The 23,874-nt window shown below is 48.3% G+C and overlaps 2 protein-coding genes and 1 pseudogene across 3 annotated transcripts in view; 1 reads left to right on the forward strand and 2 right to left on the reverse strand.

Moving 5' to 3' along the window:
* DYM (dymeclin) overlaps nt 1-23,874 on the forward strand; it is a 340,760-nt gene that overhangs the window by 306,432 nt on the left and 10,454 nt on the right. The window lies entirely within an intron of this gene.
* LOC126021354 (uncharacterized) lies at nt 14,700-14,779 on the reverse strand (annotated as a pseudogene).
* Nucleotides 17,415-18,134, reverse strand: LOC126020101 (eukaryotic translation initiation factor 1-like). The gene is made up of 2 exons (XM_049781581.1): nt 18,019-18,134; nt 17,415-17,833 (listed from the first exon to the last, which is right to left on the reverse strand). The coding sequence occupies exons 1-2, from the start codon at nt 18,132-18,134 to the stop codon at nt 17,605-17,607; spliced, it is 345 nt and encodes a 114-aa protein (XP_049637538.1). The 3' UTR covers nt 17,415-17,604.

Genomic DNA, 23,874 nt, shown 5'->3' on the forward strand with positions numbered 1-23,874 from the left:
AACAGAAACAGTAGAAAACAAATGGAAAAGAAGTCAGACATTTGAGGCTATGCGATAACACCCAGCAGAATAAACACCAAATCTCCCACATCAAGACACATTAGTGTCAAAACTGTTGAAAGCCAGTGATAAAGACCAAGAGGGGAAAATGGCATATTACATGCAGGAGAACAACAATCTAGTTAATTGACCATTTCTCTTTAGAGACCAGTCTCACAAGGCACGGAGCAAAACCTTTACAGGAAAGTTTGTCTCCATTGAAAAAGAGTATTCAAGAATGAGAACAAAAATCAAGACATTTATCCAGAGAAAACGGGGTAAATAAGAGCTCATTGTCAGTAATGATTCTCACACGGTAACAATTGCTAACTAGGTTCATTGAGCTGACTGGAAGTAATACCTGGTCTAACTTCACCATTTTAGAGAACAGATTTAGCAGAAATGGCAAAACTGGTAAGTATCAGGGCAAGGGCAAAATATTTATACTTGATCTTGCTCTCTTTCTCAATCTTTGCATTCACAGTTAACTATACTATATGTATATATGGTGTAAAGGAGGTATACAGGTGGTACTATGTGGTTTTGAGTTCTGTAGTTTACAGCAAGTAGTAAATTATCTGTAAGTTGATGGTGAAATATTAAAGATGTATGTTGTATTCTCTAGGGAAGCCAGTTAAAAAGTACAAAAAAATTTTAAAAAAACTAAAAGGTCAACAGAAAGATTAAAATAGAATTCTAATATTTGAATGACCTCTCCACCACCAAGACAGGAAAGGAGTAATGAAGAAACCAGAGAGGAGTCACTTGAGTGTGACCGGGTCCGTAATTGCATTCAATGTTATTGCTCTGCACACTTATTAAAATGTACGTAATGATCAGAATTGATCAAATAAGACTCAGCTGTATACTCTCTGTAAAGGATATGCTTTATTATTCTTTGCAAAAGATTTATTTTAAATATAAAAAATGAGGGGGTGGAGAGCTAGGCCAAGGAAGTTAGGGTGCTTGCCTTACACTCAGCTAACCCAGGTATGATCCCTGGCACTCCAGTAGCCCTCCCCCCAACACACCCGGTACTCCATATAGTCCCACCAAGCCTACCAGGAGTGATCCCTGAATGCAGAGCCAGGAGTAAGCCCTGAGCACCACTGGGGGTGCCTCCACCATAAATACAAGAGGTTGAAGCAAGTGATGCAAACTGAAAGCAAAAGACAACTAAAATGGCTATGCAAATATAAGACAATGCAGATTTCAAGTTAAATCCCAAGAAAAGGTTTCATTTCATAATGCTGAAAAGGACAGTTTAGTGAGAGGACTTAGTCATTATAAATGTATGTGTACCAATTAATAGAGCTTCAAAATCATGAAGCAAAAAAAGAGATTAAAAAAAAGGGGGGGTGGCCCCAGAGAGATAGCATAGAGGTAAGGTATTTGCCTTGCATGCAGAAGGACGGTGGTTCGAATCCCAGCATCCCATATGGTCCCCCGAGGCTGCCAGGAGTGATTTCTGAGTGTAGAGCCAGGAGTGATCCCTGAGCATTGCCGGGTGTGACCCAAAAAAAAACAAAAATAAAACAAACAAACAAACAAACAAACAAAAAAGGCTGAATGAAGAATTCTACTGTTGCTGTTGGAGATTTTAGTAGACCTGTCTCACTATTTGGTCAGACAAGCAAGCAAAAAGAATCAGCAGAGATAAGGTGAACTGGGGCCATTGAGAGGCTCAAAGCACTGGAACTCTTGCTTTGCACGTAGGAGTTTAGGTTTGATCCCACCACTATGTGGTCTCCCAAGCACCACCCCAAGAGTAACACCACCTTGTTTGAGGTGTGGCCCCCAAGTAAACAAACTAGCAAACAAACATAAGAAGATAAAGGCTGCCTGGGTGTCAGGACTGTGACTCAGCCTTGCATATGTGCGATTCTGGGTGGGTCCCTGGAGATAGCTAGATATAGATATATGTGAGATCTGAAAGATGTTATCTACCACTTTGAATTGATTAATCTTCCTCCAACATTTCAGATAGCAGTGAGAGAATTTCTATTTATTCCTGCAGTCCTGGGGATCAAACCCAGGGCCTCATTTGTACATTTAAGGCACTAGTTCTGCCATGGAATCATGTCTTGCCCATCACACCATGACCAAGATAGACTCCATTCTGAGCCATAGAACAAGCCTCGACAAATCTAAGAGCATTCAAGTCATTAAAGTTAAACTAGATCATTAGGAATCAAGAAAAAGGGCATTCCGCTTTGCATAGGGGAAACTCGGGTTTGATTCCCTAGTACCACATGCTCCACTGGGAACCCCCGTTTATAGTATCATAAGCACCACTGAGCACCCATCTATGTGTGTGGCCTCGAAATATGCAAAGGGTTGACCAGCCTAAATTGTGACAGTGAACCAGTGAGGCACCCCCTGACTCAGAGGGAATCAAGTACAAAGAACAGGGAGGCTTATCAGCGCTAAGGAGGCTCCTCCCTATCATGGTCACTGAGATGGTTTCAGTACTACATGCAAAGAGCATTGGTTTTATCACACTCTTTCTGGTTTCCATGGCATTTCTACAACCATCCCAAGAACAAAGTCATTCATTTAGTCTTGTTCGACCCCGACAAGTGCCAGAGTTCAAGAATCGGAGCCCAGAAATAACTTGCCAAAAGGAAGGAGACAGAAAGTGCTTTTAGGGTGTTCCCCTATCACACAGGGTCACCGGAGCCTCCCCACTTAAGAAAGTTGGTTTCAAGGGGCCAGAGCAAGAGCACAGCAGTAGGGTATTTGCTTTGCATGTGGCCGGACAACCCTGGATGGACTCAGGTTCGATCCTCGGCATCCCATACGGTCCCTGAGCCTGTCAGGAGTGATTTCTGAGCACAAAGCCAGGAATGACTTCTGAACGCCGCTGGGTGTGGCCCAAAACCCAAATAAATAAATAAATGGACAGTTAGTTTCAGGGGAGAGCTCCCAGAGTCCCATATTTAGAAAAGGGCCTCCTCTATGCAAAGGACTCAGGCTGTGTGCCCCTCACGAGTACAAGGCATGTTGAATGCCTGCCCTCAGCAACTCCGTGTCTATGGGTGGAACCAGAAAGAATGTTTCTAGCTAAGCAGACATCTGACCAGAGAGGTAGGTGCCTGGGATGGGCCAGTGAATGCTGGGACCCTATAGGAATTTGGTAGCCTTCTGGTGACACTCCTTGGGGCAGTTCTGCAAATAGTTGATCCAGCGTCCTGGAGTAACTCCAAAGGTTGTTTCTGGAAGTGAAGGGAACCCCCAGTGATGCTCAGGACCACAAACCAATGTGAGTTGATCCAAAATTTGGGGCCTTTCATTGGGGGGTCAGTGTTCGAGCCTCTGAGCTCTCTCCCTAACTCCCGGGTTGGTTTTCAAGCAAAATGCATGATTCACCTCTTCCCAAGTAGCTTCAGAAAGCAATCGTGCTTGTGTTTTATATTTTCAGGTCCATTATGAATGTTTCTCGCCATATGAAAAGTGAGCTGGCTCCAAAGAAATCATTCTGTATGTCCTGTAGTCTCAAAAGCTAAGGCAGCACCAGGATTGTGGTGTCCCTGGAGTTAGGAATCACTTGAACACTTAAAATAGTACACTTTTTTTTTTTTTTTTTGGCTTTTTTTGGAGAGGGACACAGCTGGCAGTGTTCAGAGAATACTCCTGGCTCTGCACTCAGAAATCAATCTTGGCAGGCTTGGGGGACCATATGGGATGCTGGGGATCAAACCCAGCCCAGCCTCTTGCCAGGCAAATATCCTATCCAACGTGCTATCGATCTGGCCCACAATGGAACGTTTTTACCAAAATTCATTTCAGTAATTGAATTCTGTTTTTGTTTTTGGGTCACACTCGGCAGTGCTCAGGGATTCCTCCTGGCTCTGCGCTCAGAAATGGGTCCTGGCAGGCATGGGGGGGGTGGGAACCATATGGGATGCCATCGGTCAAACCTGGGTCCTTCATGTGCAAGGCAAATGCCCTACTGCTGTGCTATCTCTCCGGCCCCATTAGTTGACTTTTGACACAACTTCTGTGGCATGGCGAGGGGACCAAAAGTAAGAAATCAGTTGTGGTGTCATTGTGAAGGATGTTTTGGTTTTTTTTGGGGGGGGGTGTTGGGCCACACCCAGTAACGCTCAGGGGTTACTCCTGGCTATGTGCTCAGAAGTTGCTCCTGGCTTGGGGGACCATGTGGGATGCCGGGGGATCAAACCGTGGTCCGTCCAAGGCTAGCGCAGGCAAGGCAGGCACCTTACCTCTAGCGCCACCGCCCGCCCCCCCTTTTCTTTCTTTTTTTTTTTTTTTTTTTTTTTTTTGGTTTTTGGTTTTTGGGCCACAACCGGCTATGCTCAGAGGTTACTCCTGGCTATCTGCTCAGAAATAGCTCCTGGCAGGTACGGGGGACCATGTGGGACGTTGGGATTCGAACCAACCACCTTAAGTCCTTGCTTGCAAGGCAAACACCACTGTGCTATCTCTCCGACCCCATTGTGAAGGATGAATGCAGGGCAGTGTGTCATCATAAGTCTTCCAGAGTCAAAAAAACATCCCAGTAACTTTCATGCAGATTGCAGCGAGGTTCATTCTTAACACGCATGTGCTGCTGCTATGTGTGCGCCTAGGCACAACTATACCAATGTGCACCCAGACTCACATATGTGTGTGAACAAATTTCCCCCACCCCCAGGAAAAACACTTTTACAAAGCTTTGAGGAGGAAGATTAAGTGTGAGTTGTGTTTGCTGTGCTTTTTCCTTTCTTCACATTCACTTGGTTATTCCTCGGCTCTGCTCTGCTGTCCCAAGCTCTCACCTTTCTGAACTTGGCCCTATTGCAATGGAGAACAAACACAGACCAGCATCCCAGCAGAGGGAAATGTGTGTGAGGTTCAAACTCTTCCCATGTTCTAGCAGAGCCTTACTGTAAACTGCTGGAATATTTCCCAGCAGAAAATAATAATTATGTCTTCCACTGGAAAGAGCTCTTCATAAAACTTTTTCCCCCTCCTTCTCCAAAACCAAGTAAACATTCTTTTGATCCTTCTGTTTCCCTACCTCAGAACTTAAAAGTACCATTTCTCATTTCCAAAGCTCACAGTAGTAAATGTTTGGAATGCTCAGTGTTGGAAAAACCCCGACATTACAGGGCGTTCCCCTCTCTCTCCCCCACCCCAGTCTCTCCCCGTATCCAAGCCGGGAGTCCACGGGACCATAGTGATAATGTGGCTCCGTAGGCCCCTGGCTCCTTCCCTTACAGGCCCCAGAAATGCCTGTTTATCCTTCGCTAAATCTCTCTGGGCCTCAGCGATAGCGGTTGTATTTGCTTGCTTTAATTAAATAAACATGTCTGGGTGACTCTGAGCCTTGGATGAAAGTCTGGAGAGAGCGAGAGGTGGAAGGAATGATGGGGGAGGGTGGAGAGGGCAGGGAGTCTCCCACATTCTGCCCCAGCCCTCACCCCGGCCTCCTCCTCCTGAGAGGCTCCCCAGGGGACGCGTCCCAGAAGCGCCTTTCCCTGGCCTCTACCGGAAGAGTCTTTGTCCAGCCATAGAGATCCTGCTGGGCCGCCTTCTCCTGCAAGGAGGCAGAAATGGACTCTGGGCCCTTGACCCCCGGCTTTTTTGCTCTTTTGTAGATGAGCAGCTGAGGGAAGTCCTGCCCCGTCTGCCTCCCCCAGCTTCCCAGCCCTTATCAGGTTCCCTGAGCCCAGTCACGTCTGGCCTTTCCAGTCCCTACCGAGTCAGCCCAGCCACTTCCCCACCCCTGTCTCCCTTCTGAGTTGAGAAAGCAGCCCCACATTCTGCAGAACACAGAAAAAGACGTTCGTTCTCTGGGAACTTACTGTGTAAGGGAACGCCTGTGATTTGCGGAATATTTACAAGAAACCGTTCTTGAGATTAATTAAAGGCCTCGGATGCGCTTTGGGCCATTAAACCCAGCAGCCATTTGTAGCTCTTCTACAAAGCCCCAGTGATTAGCCTTGAAATAGCTTTGGTTTTCACGTGGTGAACCAGACTCATTCTCCCGCTGCAGGTAATGAGCCTTCTTTTCGAATTAAACCTTTCCGTCTTTCCAATTTGGCCTATTTTCTGAATTTCAACGTCACTCAGCACCGTTGCTGCCTGCAGAGATGGTTCCACTTTTGTCTGTTTGGGGGCCACATCCAGCAATGCAGGGGCTACTCCTGGCAGCAGATGGGGGGAACTATATGGGATGCCAAAGATCAAACCCCGGTTGGCCATGTGCAAGGCAAACACCCTTACCTGCTGTGCTATTTGCTCCAGCCCAGACTGGTTCTACTTGGAGGTGGTTCTAAGTTCAGTCCTTAGGAGCTGGTCATCTGCATGGGCTCCGTGAGCTGCAGAGACAAAAGGACCCAACGTTCAGATCATTGTGCTGTCTGCTTCTGGAGCAGGGTCAGAATCTTATCTTCGGTGGCTTCAAAATCAACCAAGACTCTCCTCTCCCTGTATTCTTACCCTCTGGTTCACTAGCTACTTGCCCTCAGGTGGTCCAGCCTACTTTTTTGCAGTGCAGGCCCTGGGTTCAACCCCTAATACCTGCCCCTAAAAGTTTGTTCCAAGTATCCCACCTAGGTGACATAAACTGCCTTCGAGTAGTTGCTCAGGGCCCAGGAGTGTGAGCTGCCAGGTCACTGACTCAAGTCACAAGAGAAAAGAAAGAGAAAGGGCTTCAGAGATTGCAGTCGTCACGCAGGGCTCGCCGGCTCCCCTCTCTGTGTCTCTGCCTTGTTCTCACTAGGTGAATTTCTCCACTTGCCACTGTGACTTGTATTTGCTGGGCGAGGCTTTAGGCTCCACAGTTGGACCCCAAGAACCAAGTTGGTTTGAGGCTCTAAACAATCAGGTGTGACTGTAAATAAACAAACACAAACTAATTGATTTGTGATTATGCTAATTGCAGGTCTAGATACACTTATTTTAGTACTTTGAAGTGCCATTCTGTTTTCATCTGAAGACATTGATTTTTTTTGTTTTTTTTTTTTTGTTTTTGGGTCACACCCTGCAGCGCTCAGGGGTTACTCCTGGCTCCACGCTCAGAAATCGCTCCTGGCAGGCTCAAGGGACCTTATGGGATGCTGGGATTTGAACCAATGACCTTCTGCATGAAAAGCAAACGCCTTACCTTGATGCTATCTCTACGGCCCCAAGACATTGATTTTTATTTTACATTTTCTCTCCCCTGAGTATTTTTTAACTTTTTTTTTTTTTTAATGCTAGAAATCAAACCTAGGTCTGCCTACATGCAAAACAAGCACTCTACCTACCACTGAATCACATCTCCTGCCCTGAGTATTGTTTTTAAACACTATATAGCCCTTACTTTTAGTCTAAAGTGATTCTGGAAATATTTTTGTTTGGTTTTGTGTTTTATGGGGTTTTTCCCTATACATTCAGAGATGCTCAGAGGTTATTCCTGCCTGCACTCAGTGATCACTCCTTGTGACTCCACCCTGGATTTAGGTGTACCTATCTGAGATCCACCCATTTCTGGGAGGGGTCTTGGGAACCGAATATTAGGTGTGACCTTACCTGCAAGATCCCGCCCATTCCTGGGAGGGGTCTTGGAATAGGTAGATAAACCTTTGCTCGAGGGGATTAGGGGCTCTCTGCCCTGCTGGGCCCTCTGGCTTTTGGGTTTTTGCCTCTTGTGGTCTTTGACCAGGATGGAGGTCAAAGGAAGATGGCTGAAAGGAGTTAAGATGCAGGGTAGCTAAGAATGGCTGAATACTTGAAAGATTATGAGATAGGACACACTCATGTGGTGAATAGGGATGAATAAAGCTGATGCTTCCTGATGCCTGCCTGTGAGTGAGTTTTGATTCCGCCGTTCACCTGGGCCTGGGACCCGCCGGCTGGATGGGGGTTGCGGAGCCACGTGGCCTGGGATGGCAGAGAAATCCTTCACCATCCAGCCCCATCCTTAATTATTTAACACAACAACTCCTGGCAGTGCTTGGGGGACCATATGGGAAGCAGGGGATGGAACTCAGGTTGGCCACATGCAAGGCAATCCCCTACCTGCGATACTATTGCTCTGGCCTGTTTTGTGTTTGGCGTTGGGGCTACACCTGGCAGTGCTCAAGATTCTTCTGGCTCTGCACTCAGGGATCACTCCTGGTGGAGCTTGGAGGAACCATATGGGATGCTGAGATATTTTATTTTTAATCAGATTAAGAGAACTAAGTTTAAATGATGAAGACCTGTCAACCTGTTATTCTTAAATAATTTAGGGGATCAGAGGGTTTTGGGTACACACAGTGGTACTTGGGCTTTATTCCTAACTCTGTGCTCAAGACAGACCCCTGGAAGGGCTCAGGGGAACTATATGCAGGGGTGGGGATGGACCTGGCTAGCACCTTAGACACTGTACTCTCTTCAGCCCCCAGAATCCTTTGAATAGCCGCTGGTTCTAAATCCTGGTGGCTTAGCCTCATCCCATGGAAGGGGCTACCAAGAGCAGTTTCATTTCCCTCAGAGAATCCACAGGTTTGACTGGAGCCTGTGTGCCTGGGCTGCAGGGACAGGAATCGCTCTTCAAAGCCTGTGCTCCCAGCAGGCCTCAGTCTCCCTGGCCAACTTGCCCCCATGGACCATTCATGTATCCGGAAATGAAATTGGTTACAGGGCTCTGGCATTGCCAAGCCCCACCCACGAAACCTGGTTTCTTCCAGAGTTCAGAGGAGCATTAACTCTTTACCGCTGCCTGATGCGCCCTGCCTGCGAGCCCCCCAATTACTGGGCATTTTGAGGTACCCCTCGAAGAAGGAGCCAGAGGGAGTAACAGGCTCCAGAGCAGGGCTGGAGGAGCCATTTCCATCAGTGTCCAAAGATGACCCTTTGTGGGGGTGGGAGGAGAGACAGCTTCTGTTTCTCCTTGGAGATAACTTCATCTTTTACGCTAAAATGAAGGCTTCACGGCATGGGTTTCTCCATTTTTCTAAGTGAAAACCTTTCAATGGGATGGCAGTTGCCCTCGGTGACAGCTTAACCCTGCCACGTAGACCGGAGATCACGGTGAGCATTTTTGTGATTCTAGAAGGAGCAGTAATCTCAATCATTGTATATAGTGCAGCAAATATTTGGGGACGAGAAGGTTAAGTTATTGCAGTCTATAACCTGGTTCAGATGTTTGAGGAACGGAACTAGGCCCAATTATCTCAAATATTCTGACACACTGAATTATTCTGTAAAACAGCATCTGACTGGCAGGGCACTCAGTGGAAGCCCTTGTTGGGGGCCAGGCTGCAGCTCCGGTCTCCTGCGTTCGGAACGAGCAGGCCCAGAGGTAATGATACCCAGGCTGCATGTGGCAGTTATTATGGCTGTGGAAGTGACTGCGGCTAATTGATAGCAGTAGCAGCGAGAAACAGCCTTATTTAATCTTCAGTATTCCCTATGACAAGACCCTAGAAAAGCAGCCCTTTGCAGTCTCACCCTTAACCCTCTTTTCTCCCCAGCACCGAAGATAATCACTTTGGATCTCTGTGGGGTTTTTTTGTTTGTTTGTTTTTTGTTTTTGTGGTTTTTAGGTCACACCCGGCAGTGCTCAGGGGTTACTCCTGGCTCCATGCTCAGAAATCGTTCCTGGCAGGCTCGGGGGGACCATATGGGACACCGGGATTCGAACCGATGACCTTCTGCATGAAAGGCAAAATGCCTTACCTCCATGCTATCTCTTCGGCCCCGGATCTCTGTGTTTTGATAGTAATTAGGAATCTGTTCCTTGAGCCCACCCTCACCCCCCTACCGTCCCTTGGAGACACTTTTCACTCAACTTTTAGCTCTGATCACTTGTTCATAAAGAATTACTCCCCAGGGTTACTCTTGCCCTCAGCTGCCCTGGCTCCTGTTTGCTAAAAATATCATCACAGACCTGCCCCCTTCCTTGGCCTGTGCCTCCAGTGGCTTTGTTCATAGCCCGAGCCCCAAAGGGACATGCTGGTTCCAGAAGTGATGCACAAATGATGCATCCTCAGCTCCTCTCTCAAAGGTAACCTCCTGTGAGCCAGACTCGCCTTTGGAGCATTGTGCTCATGCTTTCAGTGGTGTATCCCAGAATGTCACCCATACTAAAGTGGTGCTAACTTTTCCTGAAGGATGAGCTCATTTATTTTTCTCCATTCAGTTTAAATATGTTTGTAACAAAAGGCGGACATATTTTTAAGGCAGCCATATTTTTGGAAGTAAAAGTACAACTTAACAAAAAGAAAAAAGAGAGAGAGAGTAAAGCCTGCATAAGAGGAACTGTACCAGTGAAAATATTCCAATACACATCGTGTTCTTTTTTTTTTTTAATTATTTTTTTTCTAATTTGCCATTAGATCAACGTCAGCATTCTCGAACCTGGGTATTGAGTGTTCTTCCTGTTGATATGGAGAGGAGAGAAAACAGCAGGTAGCTAAGCACTATAAAAGATTTGCCCTCATCTCTGGCCATCTGCATCCCAGCCCGAAGCGACAGGATCTGAAAATGAAATAGGAGGGAGTGTTCCTAGCTCCTGTCCATGTTCTCCATGCTCCCACGAGCAGCCTCCCATTGTTTGCTGCTGCTGGCAAAGCAGCAGGCCTAGATCCAGCACAGAGGGGCTTTCAAGTCAGGACATACCAGGCCACCAGTACCCTGTGTGTCCCTGCACATGCTGAGCCCTCATGGCATTCCCACAGCCCTGAGCAAACAGTGCCTCAATCCAGTTCTTACTTCTCAGAGCTTCTCTTACTGCACAAGGATCTTCCTGCTTTATCCTTTAGGCGTGAGGTTGGGATCCACCAAGCTGCCCGGGGCCTCCCGGGGTCCCCTCAAGTGCATTTCTGTCCACAGGGGCAGCCTTCCGAGAAGCAGCTCTCTTCTCTCTTCCTTTCCCAAAGAGGGCACTTGAGTAATTAGGGCCTGTAAGTGGCTAAGGAAGGCAACTCCTTGGTCCCTACTTGCCCTGACCAGGGAGATCCAGGCCCTGAAGCACAGGATGAAGATGGAGGCAGGAGGTTGGGATTTGAGAGCTAAGCAGATATGGCTAGCTACTTGGGGGGGGGGGGGAGGGCACAAGTTCTTTACCCCTTCAATGGTCTCCATAAAGCCTCTCCAGAAGAGACTCTCACCTCCTAACCCCGTTTCCCTCCTCCCATGGAGCCAGGAATGTTTAAAGGCTGGTCGCCACCGTGGCTGGCACAGTGTCAGTGCTCGGTAATTACTAGCTGATGTGATTTCCCCTCTTCTCTAGTCTCCTGACTTCTCCAGAACCAGTCCTGGTCCATACTGGGACTTTTAAGTCATCAGGACTTGTTGCTGGTGCGTGGAGGTCATGACCCTACAGGAAAGCTGGAACAGTGACAGGCAAGGAGCTGATAGCATCTCAGTTCCTGAGCAGCGGAAGGCCAGTGAGGAACCCTCAGCTGCAGCCAGGGAGTCTGAACTCTCCAAACAGATCCACTCCTCAGGGACCCGGTGAACGGCTGTTTGGTTCACAGTTTCATCTGAGAAAGAACCCTGGCCAGGGTTTCTCAAATAGAAACTTCACACAAGATCTGACTTGAACAATAATAGTAGAGCCACCCTCTCCTCCCCTCTTTGTCCTGATCACATCACGAGCCCTGTCAGGACCAAATTCCTTCCTCCTTTAGCTCATCCATCACTCCCATCTAGAAAGTTCCATGTCATGAAGTGAGACTGTGTAGGTCATCCAAACTCTGAATGAAGCCCTGTCCTTGCTTGTGACTAATGCGCAGTGTTACGTATCATGTTTTTCCCACATCTCCTCAGCTTACAAAGTAGAATGGAAGCTTGGCATTATTGGTGATGCTTTGATTTTTTTTTTTTATTAATGTTTTCCTGATTTCTGGTATTTTTTAGAAATAGTTGTTGTGTATGTGTTGAAGTGAAAGACCTGTTGATTCCATACGTAGACCTTCAAATCACCTCTCACCCCATCTTATGTGTGAGCCGCTTTCTGGCCAGATAGAAAGGAGACTCCTTGTCTGAAGTTCACCTCACAAATGACTCTGTGACTTCTCACAGACACAGCCAAGCACTGGGGCTTCCTGTTCCTCTTTGCCTGTTTTGACTTGTCTCACACTTCTCACTTCCAGCTGCCTGGCCTCACAGCACTATGTTGAAATGATTTAAAAAGTGGTATGTTCTGGTGTTCCCTTTATGGCTCAGAGCATCAGTTAACCAGGCCATTCCTCTCTTCTCAGCCCTGGAGTTCGTGGAAGATGCTGTTGTTATGTAAACCAAGGGCTAAAGGAGAAGGGCATGAGCATGTCACATTCATCAAGTAGTATAGGGAGGTGTCCCTTCTCTAGCAACTCTTGTGAGTACAGAGAGGCAAGAGATGGCACAGACATGTTGTTTTGGCAACTTTCTGTCAGGAATAAGGAAACCAGGAAGAATTGGCTCACGGCCAAGGGCATGAGGCTGATAGGGGCAGATGTGGGCCCAGATCCTTGGTTTATTTCTTTGTTTTATTTTATATTTTTTGGGGGGTCACACCCCACAGTGCTCAGGGTTTACTCTTGGGTCTGTTCAGGGATCATTCTTTGTGGGTGTCAGTGGACCATATGGGATGCCAGGTAGCAAATCTGGGTTGGCTTCATGCTAAATGAGTGTCCTCCCCACTCTCCTGCCTCTATGTCCCCCAGACCCCTGGTTTCTTGGCTCTTATGTGTACCAAATGACACTTGTCTCCAGTTCAGGGATGTTGACATTCCTGGCACAGGCTGAAGTCACTTCCTCAGTGAAGTCCTGAGAAGTCAAAAAGTTTAGCTGTAGGGCCGGTGAGGTGGCGCTAGAGGTAAAGTGTCTGCCTTGCAAGCGCTAGCCAAGGAAGGACTTCGATTCGATCCCCAGGCGTCCCATATGGTCCCCCCAAGCCAAAGGCAGGAAGATCCCCAGGCACAGAGACAGAAATGAACCAGGAGTACCACTGGGTGTGATCCCCCCCCAAAAATCAAACATAATAATAATAATAATAATAATAATAATAATAATAATAATAATAATAATAAAATTGCTTACAAGGAGTCCAGGGGATAGCAAAATATTCCAGTCCTGGCACTACATGGTCCCCCAGGCATCCTATGTATAGCCCTGGAGACCCCAAGCACAGCCAGATATATCATCCTGGGGTCCCAGAACTGCAGGCCAAGAGGCACCACATCTTGTGCTGAACCACTGCCTCTGACCTCCTGAGCACAGCTTGAGGGCCACACACACACACCCAATTTCTTTTTGGTTTTTTTTTTGGTTTTTGGGTCACACCCGGCAGTGCTCAGGGGTTACTCCTGGCTATCTGCTCAGAAATAGCTCCTGGCAGGCACGGGGGACCATATGGGACGCCAGGGATTCAAACCTACCACCTTAGGTCCGGGGTCGGCTGCCTGCAAGGCAAACGCCGCTGTGCTATCTCTTCGGCCCCACACCCAATTTTTTTTTTGTTTAATGAAATAGATTCTGTGGGCCTGAGAGAGCTTACCCAAGACTGAGTACATGCATTGTGTACAGGAGGACTGACTTTGATACCTGGCATCACACGGTCCCTATGAGTACTGCCAAATGTGGCCCTAAAACAAAACAAATCTGGTGATGATGCTAACTTTTTTTTTTTTTGGTTTTTAGGTCACACCCTGTGACACTCAGGGGTTACTCCTGGCTATGCGCTCAGAAATCGCTCCTGTCTTGGGGGACCATATGGGGCGCCAGGGGATCGAACTGCAGTCAGTCCTAGGCTAGTGCGTGCAAGGCAAATGCCTTATGGCTTGCACCACCACATTGGCCCTGATGGTAACATTTTTGTTGTGAAAAAAAAAAAGATGGGCCTCCTCAGTCTAAGCTGGAGCAGTCACCATGTAAACAAGCTGGTGACCCCTTGTGGGGGTCACAGAAGTCTTACAAGTCTACTTTCAATGTGGTGAGGTTTTTAATGATTTATTATCAGTAAATGTTTGGTTTGTATGCCTGTTTATGTGCTTATAAATCCAGAGTTTCACAAAAATTTCTTGGGCAAAAGCCCGGATAATAGTACTAGGATAAGGCATTTGCCTTGCATGATGCTAACTCAGGTTCGATCCCTGGTACCATATATGGTTCCTCAAGCCCACCAGGACCAATTCCTGAGTATGGAGCGGGAGAAAGCCCTGAGCACATCAGGTGTGGCTCAAAAATAAAAGCTTTACTGGGCAAAAAGGGGTCTCCTGGGGCCAAAGTGATAGCTGAGCAGGTAGGGCATTTGCATTGCACGCAGCCATCCTGGGTTCGATCCCCAGCATTCCATATGGTCCCCAAGTCCACCAGGAATGACCACTGAGCTCAGAGCCAGGAAGTAACCCCTGAACACCGCTGGGTATAGTCCAAAATCAACAACAAGAAAAATCTCTTGCCTTGCATGCAGCTAGTCCAGCTTCTATCTCCCAACAGGGAAGACGGATTTTGTACTGGATGCTTGTTAGACCTTAGAGGAGCTGATAGCTTTAAAGCAATTGGTGTGAGAAAATTTTTTTTCCTGCCTGCCCCCTCTGAAACCAGGTCCCAGGGCTAAGGCAACGGATGGCTCAGGGCTTGAGTTCAGGTTACTCACGTGGGAGTCCCAGGTTGATTTCAGCTCTGTTCGGTCCTGCCTGCCTGCACCTTTGTGATTGGCCCCTGAGCACTGAGCTGGGAACAGCTCTCAACAGTACCAGGTGTGGAGTATATATGTGTATATATATGATAAGAACAGATACTACACTTGATCTTAGCCAAAAGGCCAAGAAGTGATTTTGTGTGTGTGTGTGTGTGTGTGTGTGTGTGTGTGTGTGTGTGTGTGTGTGTGTGTGTATGAATGTGCTCATGTATATATGAAATATTGGGGCCAGGGATGTGATGCAGCAAGGCATGTGCCATATTGGTTTGGGACCTGGGTTTGATCTCCACCACTGCAAAAAATTAGAATAAAGCAAAGCCAAAACAAGAGAAAAACCCTCTATGGCTATCCCAGTGTGATATATGGAGCAGAGAACCTCCAACCACAGCTTTTTCATGTTCAGACAAACTTGTTTTTTGTTTGTTTGTTTTTTTGGTTTTTGGGCCACACCCGGCGGTGCTCAGGGGTTACTCCTGGCTATCTGCTCAGAAATAGCTCCTGGCAGGTATGGGGGATCATAGAGGACACCGGGATTCGAACCAACCACTTTAGGTCCTGGGTCAGCTGCTTGCAAGGCAAACGCTGCTGTGCTATCTCTCCGGCCCCAAACTTATGTTTTTTAACTTCTCAGATTTAGCAATGAATTAGCAAAACAAGTAACTTTCACTGTAGATGAAACCTTTGATTATAACGAAACAACAAACAATTGTCCTATACCACAATTCCTATACCATAGCTCAGTACTTTCCCAAGAGTGTGGATACTTTTTACTTTGGTTTTTGGGTCACACCCGGCAGCGTTCGGGGGTTACTCCTGGCTCTACGCTCAGAAATTGCTCCTTGCAGGCTCGGGGGACTATATGGGATGCTGGGATTTGAGCCACCAACCTTATGCATGCAAGGCAAATACCGTACCCCCATGGTATCTCTCTGGCCCCAAGTGTGGGTACTTTAAATGACAGAAGAAGTAAAAGGTTTGAAAAAAAAAAACAAAATGTTTATAGCTTAGGGGTTCAGGCTCCTGTGTTTTGTAATCAAAATATAGTTCAAAGAAGAAAGCAAATGAATCTAGGCATATAATAAGCAACCAGGGGATAAATTGCAAAAGAGCATTTCAAAGAAAAGAAACAACTATTTTGAGCATGGAATTCTGGATTTAGAAATCTGAGAAGAGGGGCCAGAGAGATAGCATGGAGGTAAACCATTTGCCTTTTATACAGAAGGTCATCGGTTCGAATCCCAGCATCCCATACTGTCCCCCGTGCCTGCCAGGAGCAATTTCTGAGCATGAGCCAGGAGTAACCCCTGAGCACTGCCGGGTGTTACGCAAAAAAACCACCAAAAAGAAATCTGAGAAGAAATAAAATTGTGTATTTAGGACCTGGAATCCCAGAAGGTTCATCTATGCAGTTTGCTGTGGTCTCATCGGCGGAGTCGCATCCTGGGCCGCCTGTGCAGTGGAAAGGCTGCTCAATTGCCTTGTACTGGTCTCGATGAGTTGTGTGTCTGTTATGAAGACCCTTAGCTAGGTAGCAGTCAAATGGGTGCAAGTTTTGAAAAGCACAGACTGGGAATGAGACAGTAAGGTGAGGTTTCTTACAGGGCACCGTTTCTTGAGGGATTCTGAAATCACCATTTCTACTTTCACAATTGTGTATTTGATGGGGGGGGGTGTGGAGAGGATGGTCTGGGGGCAATATCCAGCATGCTCAGGGCTTACTTCTGCCTCTGCTCAAGGATTACTCCTGGTGATGGTGCTTGGGGGAACATAAGAGGTGCTAGGGATTGAACTCAGGTTGCAGGTACCTTACCTGCAGTATTAGCAGGTCCCAGATAATAGTTCTGCATCTTTATTTTCAAGCTCTTTTCTTCTTTTTTTTTTTTTTTTTTTTTTTTTTTTGGTTTTTGGGCCACACCCGGTGACGCTCAGGGGTTACTCCTGGCTATGCGCTCAGAAGTCGCTCCTGGCTTGGGGGACCATATGGGACGCCGGGGGATCGAACCGCGGTCCGTCCTAGGCTAGCGCAGGCAAGGCAGGCACCTTACCTCCAGGGCCACCGCCCGGCCCCTTTTTTTCTTTTTTTTTTTTTTTTTTTTTTTGGTCAAGCTCTTTTCTTCTAAATGGAAAAAAAAATGACTTCATGGGGAAACCAAGTAGAAAGGAGTTAGAATCACTGAAGTTCTGGAGTTCATTTATATTCACTAGTGATAGGTTTATATAATATCCCATTTTTTGTTTACATGGTGGTCCTAGGAATTGAACCAAGGTTTTGTGTACAAGCTTTTCCTTTAGATTCACACACACACACACACACACACACACACACACACACACACACACACACACACACACACTCAGTGGCTTGAGACTCCTGGAAATGTTTGAGATACCCTGAGCTCCAGGGATCAGCCTTGCCCTCCGGCATGCAGAGCCTGCATCCTCATCCGTTAGCTGTACCCCTGGCTCAACACCCCATTTTTAGATCAGAAAATTTAGTATTTTCTTTTTTGGGGGGTCACACCTGGCAGCGCTCAGGGGTTACCCTGGCTCCATGCTCAGAAATCGCTCCAGGCAGGCTCAGGGACCATATGGGATGCCGGGATTTAAACCAATGACTTTCTGCGTGAAAGGCAAATGCCTTACCTCCATGCTATTTCTCTGGCCCCCAAGATTTAGTATTTTCTAGCTAAATCTGCCTCTCCCCCCAAAAATGCCAATTATTCTTCTCAACACTTAAGTGACTTTATCAAATTTTTTATAATGTATATAGTTTGTTTGTTTGTTTGTTTTTGGCTCTTTTCAGTTTATTGCATGAAGTTACACTAGTCCAAGTTAAAAGCAGACCCCAACTGGTTACATTATACAAGCTGTGAGGTTTTTAAATTTGTGACAAGGGACAGGAGGGAAATTCTACTCATTGCAATGATATCCTCACTTAGGCTTCAGAGAGCCAAAAGCACTTAAAACCCATGAACCTTCAGCTGGTCGTCCTTAGCCAGTCCAGTCTCCACAAGGAACTGGCAAATGTTCTTGTGCTGGTCACCCTGTAGCCTAATCACTTCTTCATATTCTGGATGCTCAATTACAGTACCATTGCAGGCAAATTTCTTCTTAAACGCCTTCACTAGTTTCTTTTTATCGTAATCATCAGCGATCCCTTGGACGGTGGTAAGGGTCTTCCTGCTGTTTCTCTGTTGAATTCTTTTTTGTGTGTGTGGTTTTTGGGTCACCCCGGCAGTGCTCAGGGGAAACTCCTGGGTCCAAGCTCAGAAATTGCTCCTGGCAGGCACAGGGGACCATATGGGAAGCCGGATTCGAACTGATGACCTTCTGCATGAAAGGCAAACGCCTTACCTCCATGCTGTCTTTTCAGCCCCCTCTGTTGAATTTTTATATGGATATAATCCTCACTGCTGGCAGGAAGCAGATCATCACCCTTACTTACATCAGCAAAAGGGTTGAAAGAGTGGAGGTTCTGGATAGCGGGCATGCGCTACGATTCCTATTCCTTGGTGGAAACGGCCTGTGAACAGCAGCAGCAGGAGAAGGGGGGGATGAACGTGCTGTGAAGCGAGGGGGCTGGAAGGGGAGGCTTCTGAGTCCTCGGCAGAGGCTCAATGACTGGACTAATGTATATAGTTTATGATCAAAATGCTTTGCTTGGGGCTGGAGAGATAGCATGGAGGTAGGGCGTTTGCTTTGCATGTAGAAGGACAGTGGTTCGAATCCCTGCATCCCATATGGTCCCCCGAGCCTGCTAGGAGCGATTTCTGAGCGTAGAGCCAGGAGTAACCCCTTAGTGCCACCGGGTGTGACCCAAAAAAATGCTTATAAATTCTAAGTGTCCTCTTATTGAAGTAAAAGAATAAAAGCCCCATCCCATGAAGAGTGGAGTGCTTTGCTCCCATCTAAAGTTAAAACTGTCCTGTTGGGCCCGGAGAGATAGCACAGCGATGTTTGCCTTGCAAGCAGCTGATCCAGGACCTAAGGTGGTTGGTTCAAATCCCGGTGTCCCATATGGTCCCCCGTGCCTGCCAGGAGCTATTTTTGAACAGACAGCCAGGAGTAACCCCTGAGCAACACCGGGTGTGGCCCAAAACCCCCCCCCCCAAAAAAAAACTGTCCTGTTGTGTATGCATACATGACTCCCCGCATCTCTCCTCACTGTTCAGTCTGCTTCCTTCCTACTAAAATTCCCCCCTTTATCTAATGGTTGGGGGCCGGAGAGCAGACAGAGGGGCTTACACAGGCAGGGCTAACCCTCTGCAGCAGAACTGCTCCCCTTCTTCACACTCATGTTTTATCATCATTTTTATCTGCTCTCAGATATCGTTCCTGGCAGGCTCAGGGGACCATATGGGATGCTGGGGTTCAAACCTGGGTCTCTTCCCAAGTCATTCACTTGCAAGGCAAATGCTCTACCACTATGCTATTGCTCCCATCACAGATTTCTGTAGCTCTCTTGATGTGATCCCTCATGCACAGAACACAGCCTCCTGTTCATAGCTCATTTATGGAAAGGGCATCTGCTTGGTCACGGGGCACTGTGCCCCCTACCCATGCAGACTCTCAGGGTGTTTCAGTGACTCATCTGACCTTCTTCGACTACTGCCCAAGCCTGTGTCCCAGGCACTTGCCTGTGGGGCAGAAATTCATTCTTGTTCTGAACTCACTGAATATTCTTCCTGTGCCCCCTTTGTGTTTTTTTGTTGTTGTTGTTGTTGGTTTGGTTTGGTTTTTGAGTCACACTCGGCAGTGCTCAGGGGTTACTCCTGGATCTATGCTCAGAAATTGCTTCTCGCAGGCTTGGGGGACCAATGGGATGCCAGGATTCGAACCACCATCCTTCTGCATGAAAGGCAAAAGCCCTACCTCCATACTCTCTCGGGCCCCACCTGTGTCCCTTTGGTCTCAAAGCAAGGGTTCCTGGGTGGGTTCGTAGTCCAGCTTAGCCACTCCAGCATGAGGGGAACAGAGAGGTGAGTGAAAGCTGCACATGGCGGAACATTCCAAATTCAGGGGCTGAAACAATAGCACAGCAGGTAAGGGCACTTGCCTTGCACATGGCTAGTCAGAGTTCAATTCCTCAGCATTCCATATAGTCCTCTGCACCCTGCCAGGAGAGATTCCTGAGCTTAGAGCCAGGAGTAACCCCTGAATACTTCCTGGTGTGGCCAAAACAAAACAAAACAAAAAAGGGAAAAGAAAAAAAGAACTTTCCAGATCCAGAAAGTACCTGCTCTGGCCTTGTGGCTCTCTGAGCAGTGGTAGGTAGTCTTCTCCAGGTCTCTGTTCTGTGTCTGCCCTGAGTTCCAAACCTGAAAGAGAAAGGCGGTGAGATGAGATGAGATGAGATGAGATGAGATGAGATCCTAGGGTGGAAGCTGATGCTCAGTTTTAAAGGGGTGCACGACACTGGCCCTCCCCTCCTGGAAGCAGTTCTCCTTACCCCCCCCCAAGTGTTCCAAGGATATGAGCACATGGGCACATTCAGCAAGTAGCATGTGCCATACAGTAAATGGAGCGTCCTGTGGCATTGGCCTGAAGCCCCAGGGGTTCGTTCCATGAAAACCCTTATCCCTGGAACCCTAAGAGGGTGCTGGTTCCCCAGACAGGAAGGGTCCGGCCAGAACAATCCCAGACTCAGGGCTGCTCAGATTCCTTCCAGGGCCAGCAGATCCTGGACTTGAGCTGGACAAAGGCACACGGCCTCAACTCCCACCCAAAGTCCAGCACTGCTAGCGGCCCCTGTCTCTTTCTGTCCAATCTGACTGGTTGGGGTGAACAGGACTGAGCAGAGGCTCCCCCTTCAGAAATAGTGTCGAGTTCCCCCCACCAGAACCTCTCTTGGCCCCTTCCTGAACTCTCTGGACTAAGGCAGGGCAGTTCCGGCATGACCCCCTCCGCAGACAGCTCCATCTGCACCAGCCGCCAGGGAAGGCGCTTCCTCGGGATTTGTCCAGGCCACTCTGGCTGACACGCACACAAAGGCCTGGTGAGGTCCAGCCCAGGCCGTCTAGGAGGCGAGCCTTGTAGCAGAGATAAAGGCTCATTAGAATGGAGCCAGACAGAGGGTGGAAACCGAATTGTGTTTGTCTGCCCCTTTGTTTCCAGTGGGAAACAAAAGTAACAAAGGTCACCGGGGATCAGGGATGAAATTTGACTGAGGCTCTGGGACTCCTCTTCTGGGGCTGCTGCTTTCCAGCCCTGGAGAGTTGCCATATCTTCCTCTGGTCACCCTCCTGTCTCCCACAGTCACCCTGCGATGCAGGCCAAGGACTCCTAAAGGCCTGGCTTGGACCCCTCTAGGAAGTCTCGGGACCTGCCTTACATGCTTCCTTCCGCATCCCTGATCATCGTGGCCCACTCCTCTGGGGCTCCCTGTGCCTTTCTGCCTCTAGCCTTGGCATCTGCCCTTTCCCTGCCCACGTGCCCCTCCTCCTCTCCCAGCTGCCCAAATTCTGCCCATACCCTGTGTCACCGCCTCCATGGAGCTTTCTTGGTGCACCCCTGGTTTCAGTAATTTCTCCCTTCCCAAGTCCACACTATACTTCCCATCACTCCTCTCTCCTGTACTTGCTCATGGAGTCATTTTATTTGGGGGTGGGGGTACATGAAGGGTAGTTAGGCTATACCTACCTGTGCTCAGGGCTTGCTCCTGGCTCGGTACCCAGAAGTCACTCTTGGTAGTGTCTGGGGACCCAGGTGGTGCCAAAACTTGAACTGAGCTTGATGGGGCATTGTGCCAGGCAAGTGCCTTACCCCCTTTAACATCCCTCAGGTCCCTCTTTTGGTGGCTGCTGATCTCCCTGCTTGCTTGAGAAAAATCTTGGTGGAGCCGTCAGCCCTGCTGTCTCCAGCTGGAGTAGTCATGGGGAAGTCCACAGAGTTCTTAGTTATTGTTTTTTTTATCTCCCTCTTTCCTTCCCTTTTTCTTGTCACCCGAGGACAATGATAATCTGTCTGCGGGACTCTCAGGGACCAAGCTCTGGGGACGGCGCTCACTTGGCATCATATGACTCAGTTCTGGAGATGGTACAAACCATAGGGCAGTGGCTGTGAGCCTGTGCTTGGCACTCGGAACTGGTGCTGGGGACGTTCTTGAAAATGCAGAGTGGCCTGGCTGGCTGGCCAGGTCTCATCGCTCGTACAGGAACATGCCTCTCCTTTAATACTTGATCAGGCCAGTGCCATGTTCCCTGTTCTCTTTTCTCCTCCTCATCGCAGCCCCCTCTCAAGGGCTCTGAGGTCTGATTCCTGTACCACAGGTGACATCCTGCCTTCCTACCAGTCTATTCTGCCACTTCTATCCGCAGACCCGTGTCCCATTTGGGCATAGACAGAAGCCTGTGGGTGGGCAGGCAGTGGGTAAGGAGCAGACCAGGCAGGGCTTCATGGATGAGCTGAGTAGTAGCATCAGCTCCCCAGGAGGACACGAGACTTCCTTCATTGCGAGGAGTCCCTCAGCCTGGATGCGCTGCCTCCAAAGGCTCAGAGCTGGCAGAAGCCTCAGGAGCCCTCGTGGTAGAGCTGTCGGGCAATAAGAGGAAGTGGGTAAAGCTCCGGGGATGTTGTGTATGTAAATATTTTATGGGATTATTATGTTACTGACCCTACCCTGATTGGTGATTGTGCCCTACCCTAGGGTGTGACCTGGCATTCTGCCCCCACCCTAGGGTGGTACCTGATTCTGCTTCTACCATTGGGTGGTATCTGATCCCACCATTGGGTGGTACCTGATTCTGGGGGATAAAAACAAGGGTCTGTGGAAGGCGAGAGGCTTTTTGCTGGAACTAAGGCTGAGACTTTGGACTTCAGTCTTGTCCACCGAATAAAGCTAATATTTCCACAAGCCTGACTGTCTGCCAGCTGTTTACCTGCCATTTCACCTCAGAACCGTAGGCTAGACGGGGTGGCAGACGCGTGCTCTGAGCTGGAGGGGAAAGACCTCATTCTCCATCCCTCCATCAGTCAACCTCTTCAGGAGCTGACTTGCAACACAGGGATTCATCCCTGCTTGTGCCCATCCCAGGCACTTCACATATAGGCATCCTCACTGCCCTCCTGCTCAGCATAGGAGGTTCCACTACAGATTCCTTTTGACACTAAGTCATCTGCTGACACGAAGTGGCCCCCCCTTGTAACTTCATTTATTCTCATATTGGGCATTTGAGGGAGCACAGGTTGCTTTGGTAATCTGTCAGCTAAGGTGTAGGCGTACATATTGGGATGTCTGGATAGCAGGGGAGAGCAGAGATTGGACACCTGAGGCTGGAAGTGACCAGTGGACCCTGGCATCACTGCTATCTTCTCTCTGCTCTGGGCACAGGGGCAGGTCCCTGAACTAAATGTTGGGTGTTAGATGGGACTAGGTAGGCCTCCAGCTTAGGCCCCCCCCATTCCCTGCCACTCAGCCCCTTCTGAGGCCCTGCAGCCTAACCACCAAGACAACCAACCAGCAGTAGCCCAGAGCCATCCATGTGGGTCTAAATTTTTTTGTGGGGTGGGGTTTGGGGGCCATACCCACAGCACTCAGGAGTTACTTCTGGTTCTGCACTCAGAAATTGCTCCTGGCAGGCTCGGGACCATATGGGATGCCAGGGATTGAACCAGGTTGGTTCCGGATCAGCTGCATGTGAGGCAAATGCCCTATTGCTGTGCTATAGCTCTGGCCCCACATGTGGGGGTCTTGGTTCTGTCCCCACCTTGGGTGCAGCCACACCAGAGATTTGTTTGTCCTCCTGTGTGTTGAGGTGCCACGCAAGGAAGCATTGGGTTTAGAATTCAAGTGTAAATGCAAACACAGTTTGGTAGAGTCTGAGGGAGCAAGCATTTTGCCCGAGGCATAGTCAGGAGTCATATCTTCGGACCGTTCCTCCTCAGAAGATGCTTCATGTGTTCGCTAGGAGGGGAGATGCCACAGAGACCCTCCCACAATGACCATCTCCAATACACGTTGTGTCCTTCCACTGCTGTTTCAGAAAGTGAAACATCTTTTGAAAAGCACTGGAACCCATTTGCATCACGTTGTGTAGACTCTCATTCTCTTCAGAAAAGAACTTAGTTGTTTTGGCTTACTTTTTTATTTGTTTGTTTGTTTGGTTTTGGTTTTGGTTTTTGGGTCACACCCAGCAGCACTTAGGGGTTACTCCTGGCTCTATGCCCAGAAATTGCCCCTGGCAGGCACAGGGGATCATATGAGATGCCGGGATTCGAACCACCATCCTTCT

The sequence above is a fragment of the Suncus etruscus genome, chromosome 10 (genome assembly GCF_024139225.1).
Source record: "Suncus etruscus isolate mSunEtr1 chromosome 10, mSunEtr1.pri.cur, whole genome shotgun sequence".
In the NCBI taxonomy this organism is placed as follows: Eukaryota; Metazoa; Chordata; class Mammalia; order Eulipotyphla; family Soricidae; genus Suncus; species Suncus etruscus.

What these genes read in the sequence shown, in the direction of transcription:
- LOC126020101 (XM_049781581.1), bottom strand. Translation starts at nt 18,134, where the DNA reads ATGCCCGCTATCCAGAACCTCCACTCTTTCAACCCTTTTGCTGATGTA. An exon ending in ATAAAAATTCAACAGAGGGG is followed by an intron (nt 17,834 to 18,018) that starts GCTGAAAAGACA and finishes AATTCAACAGAG; the next exon opens with AAACAGCAGGAAGACCCTTA.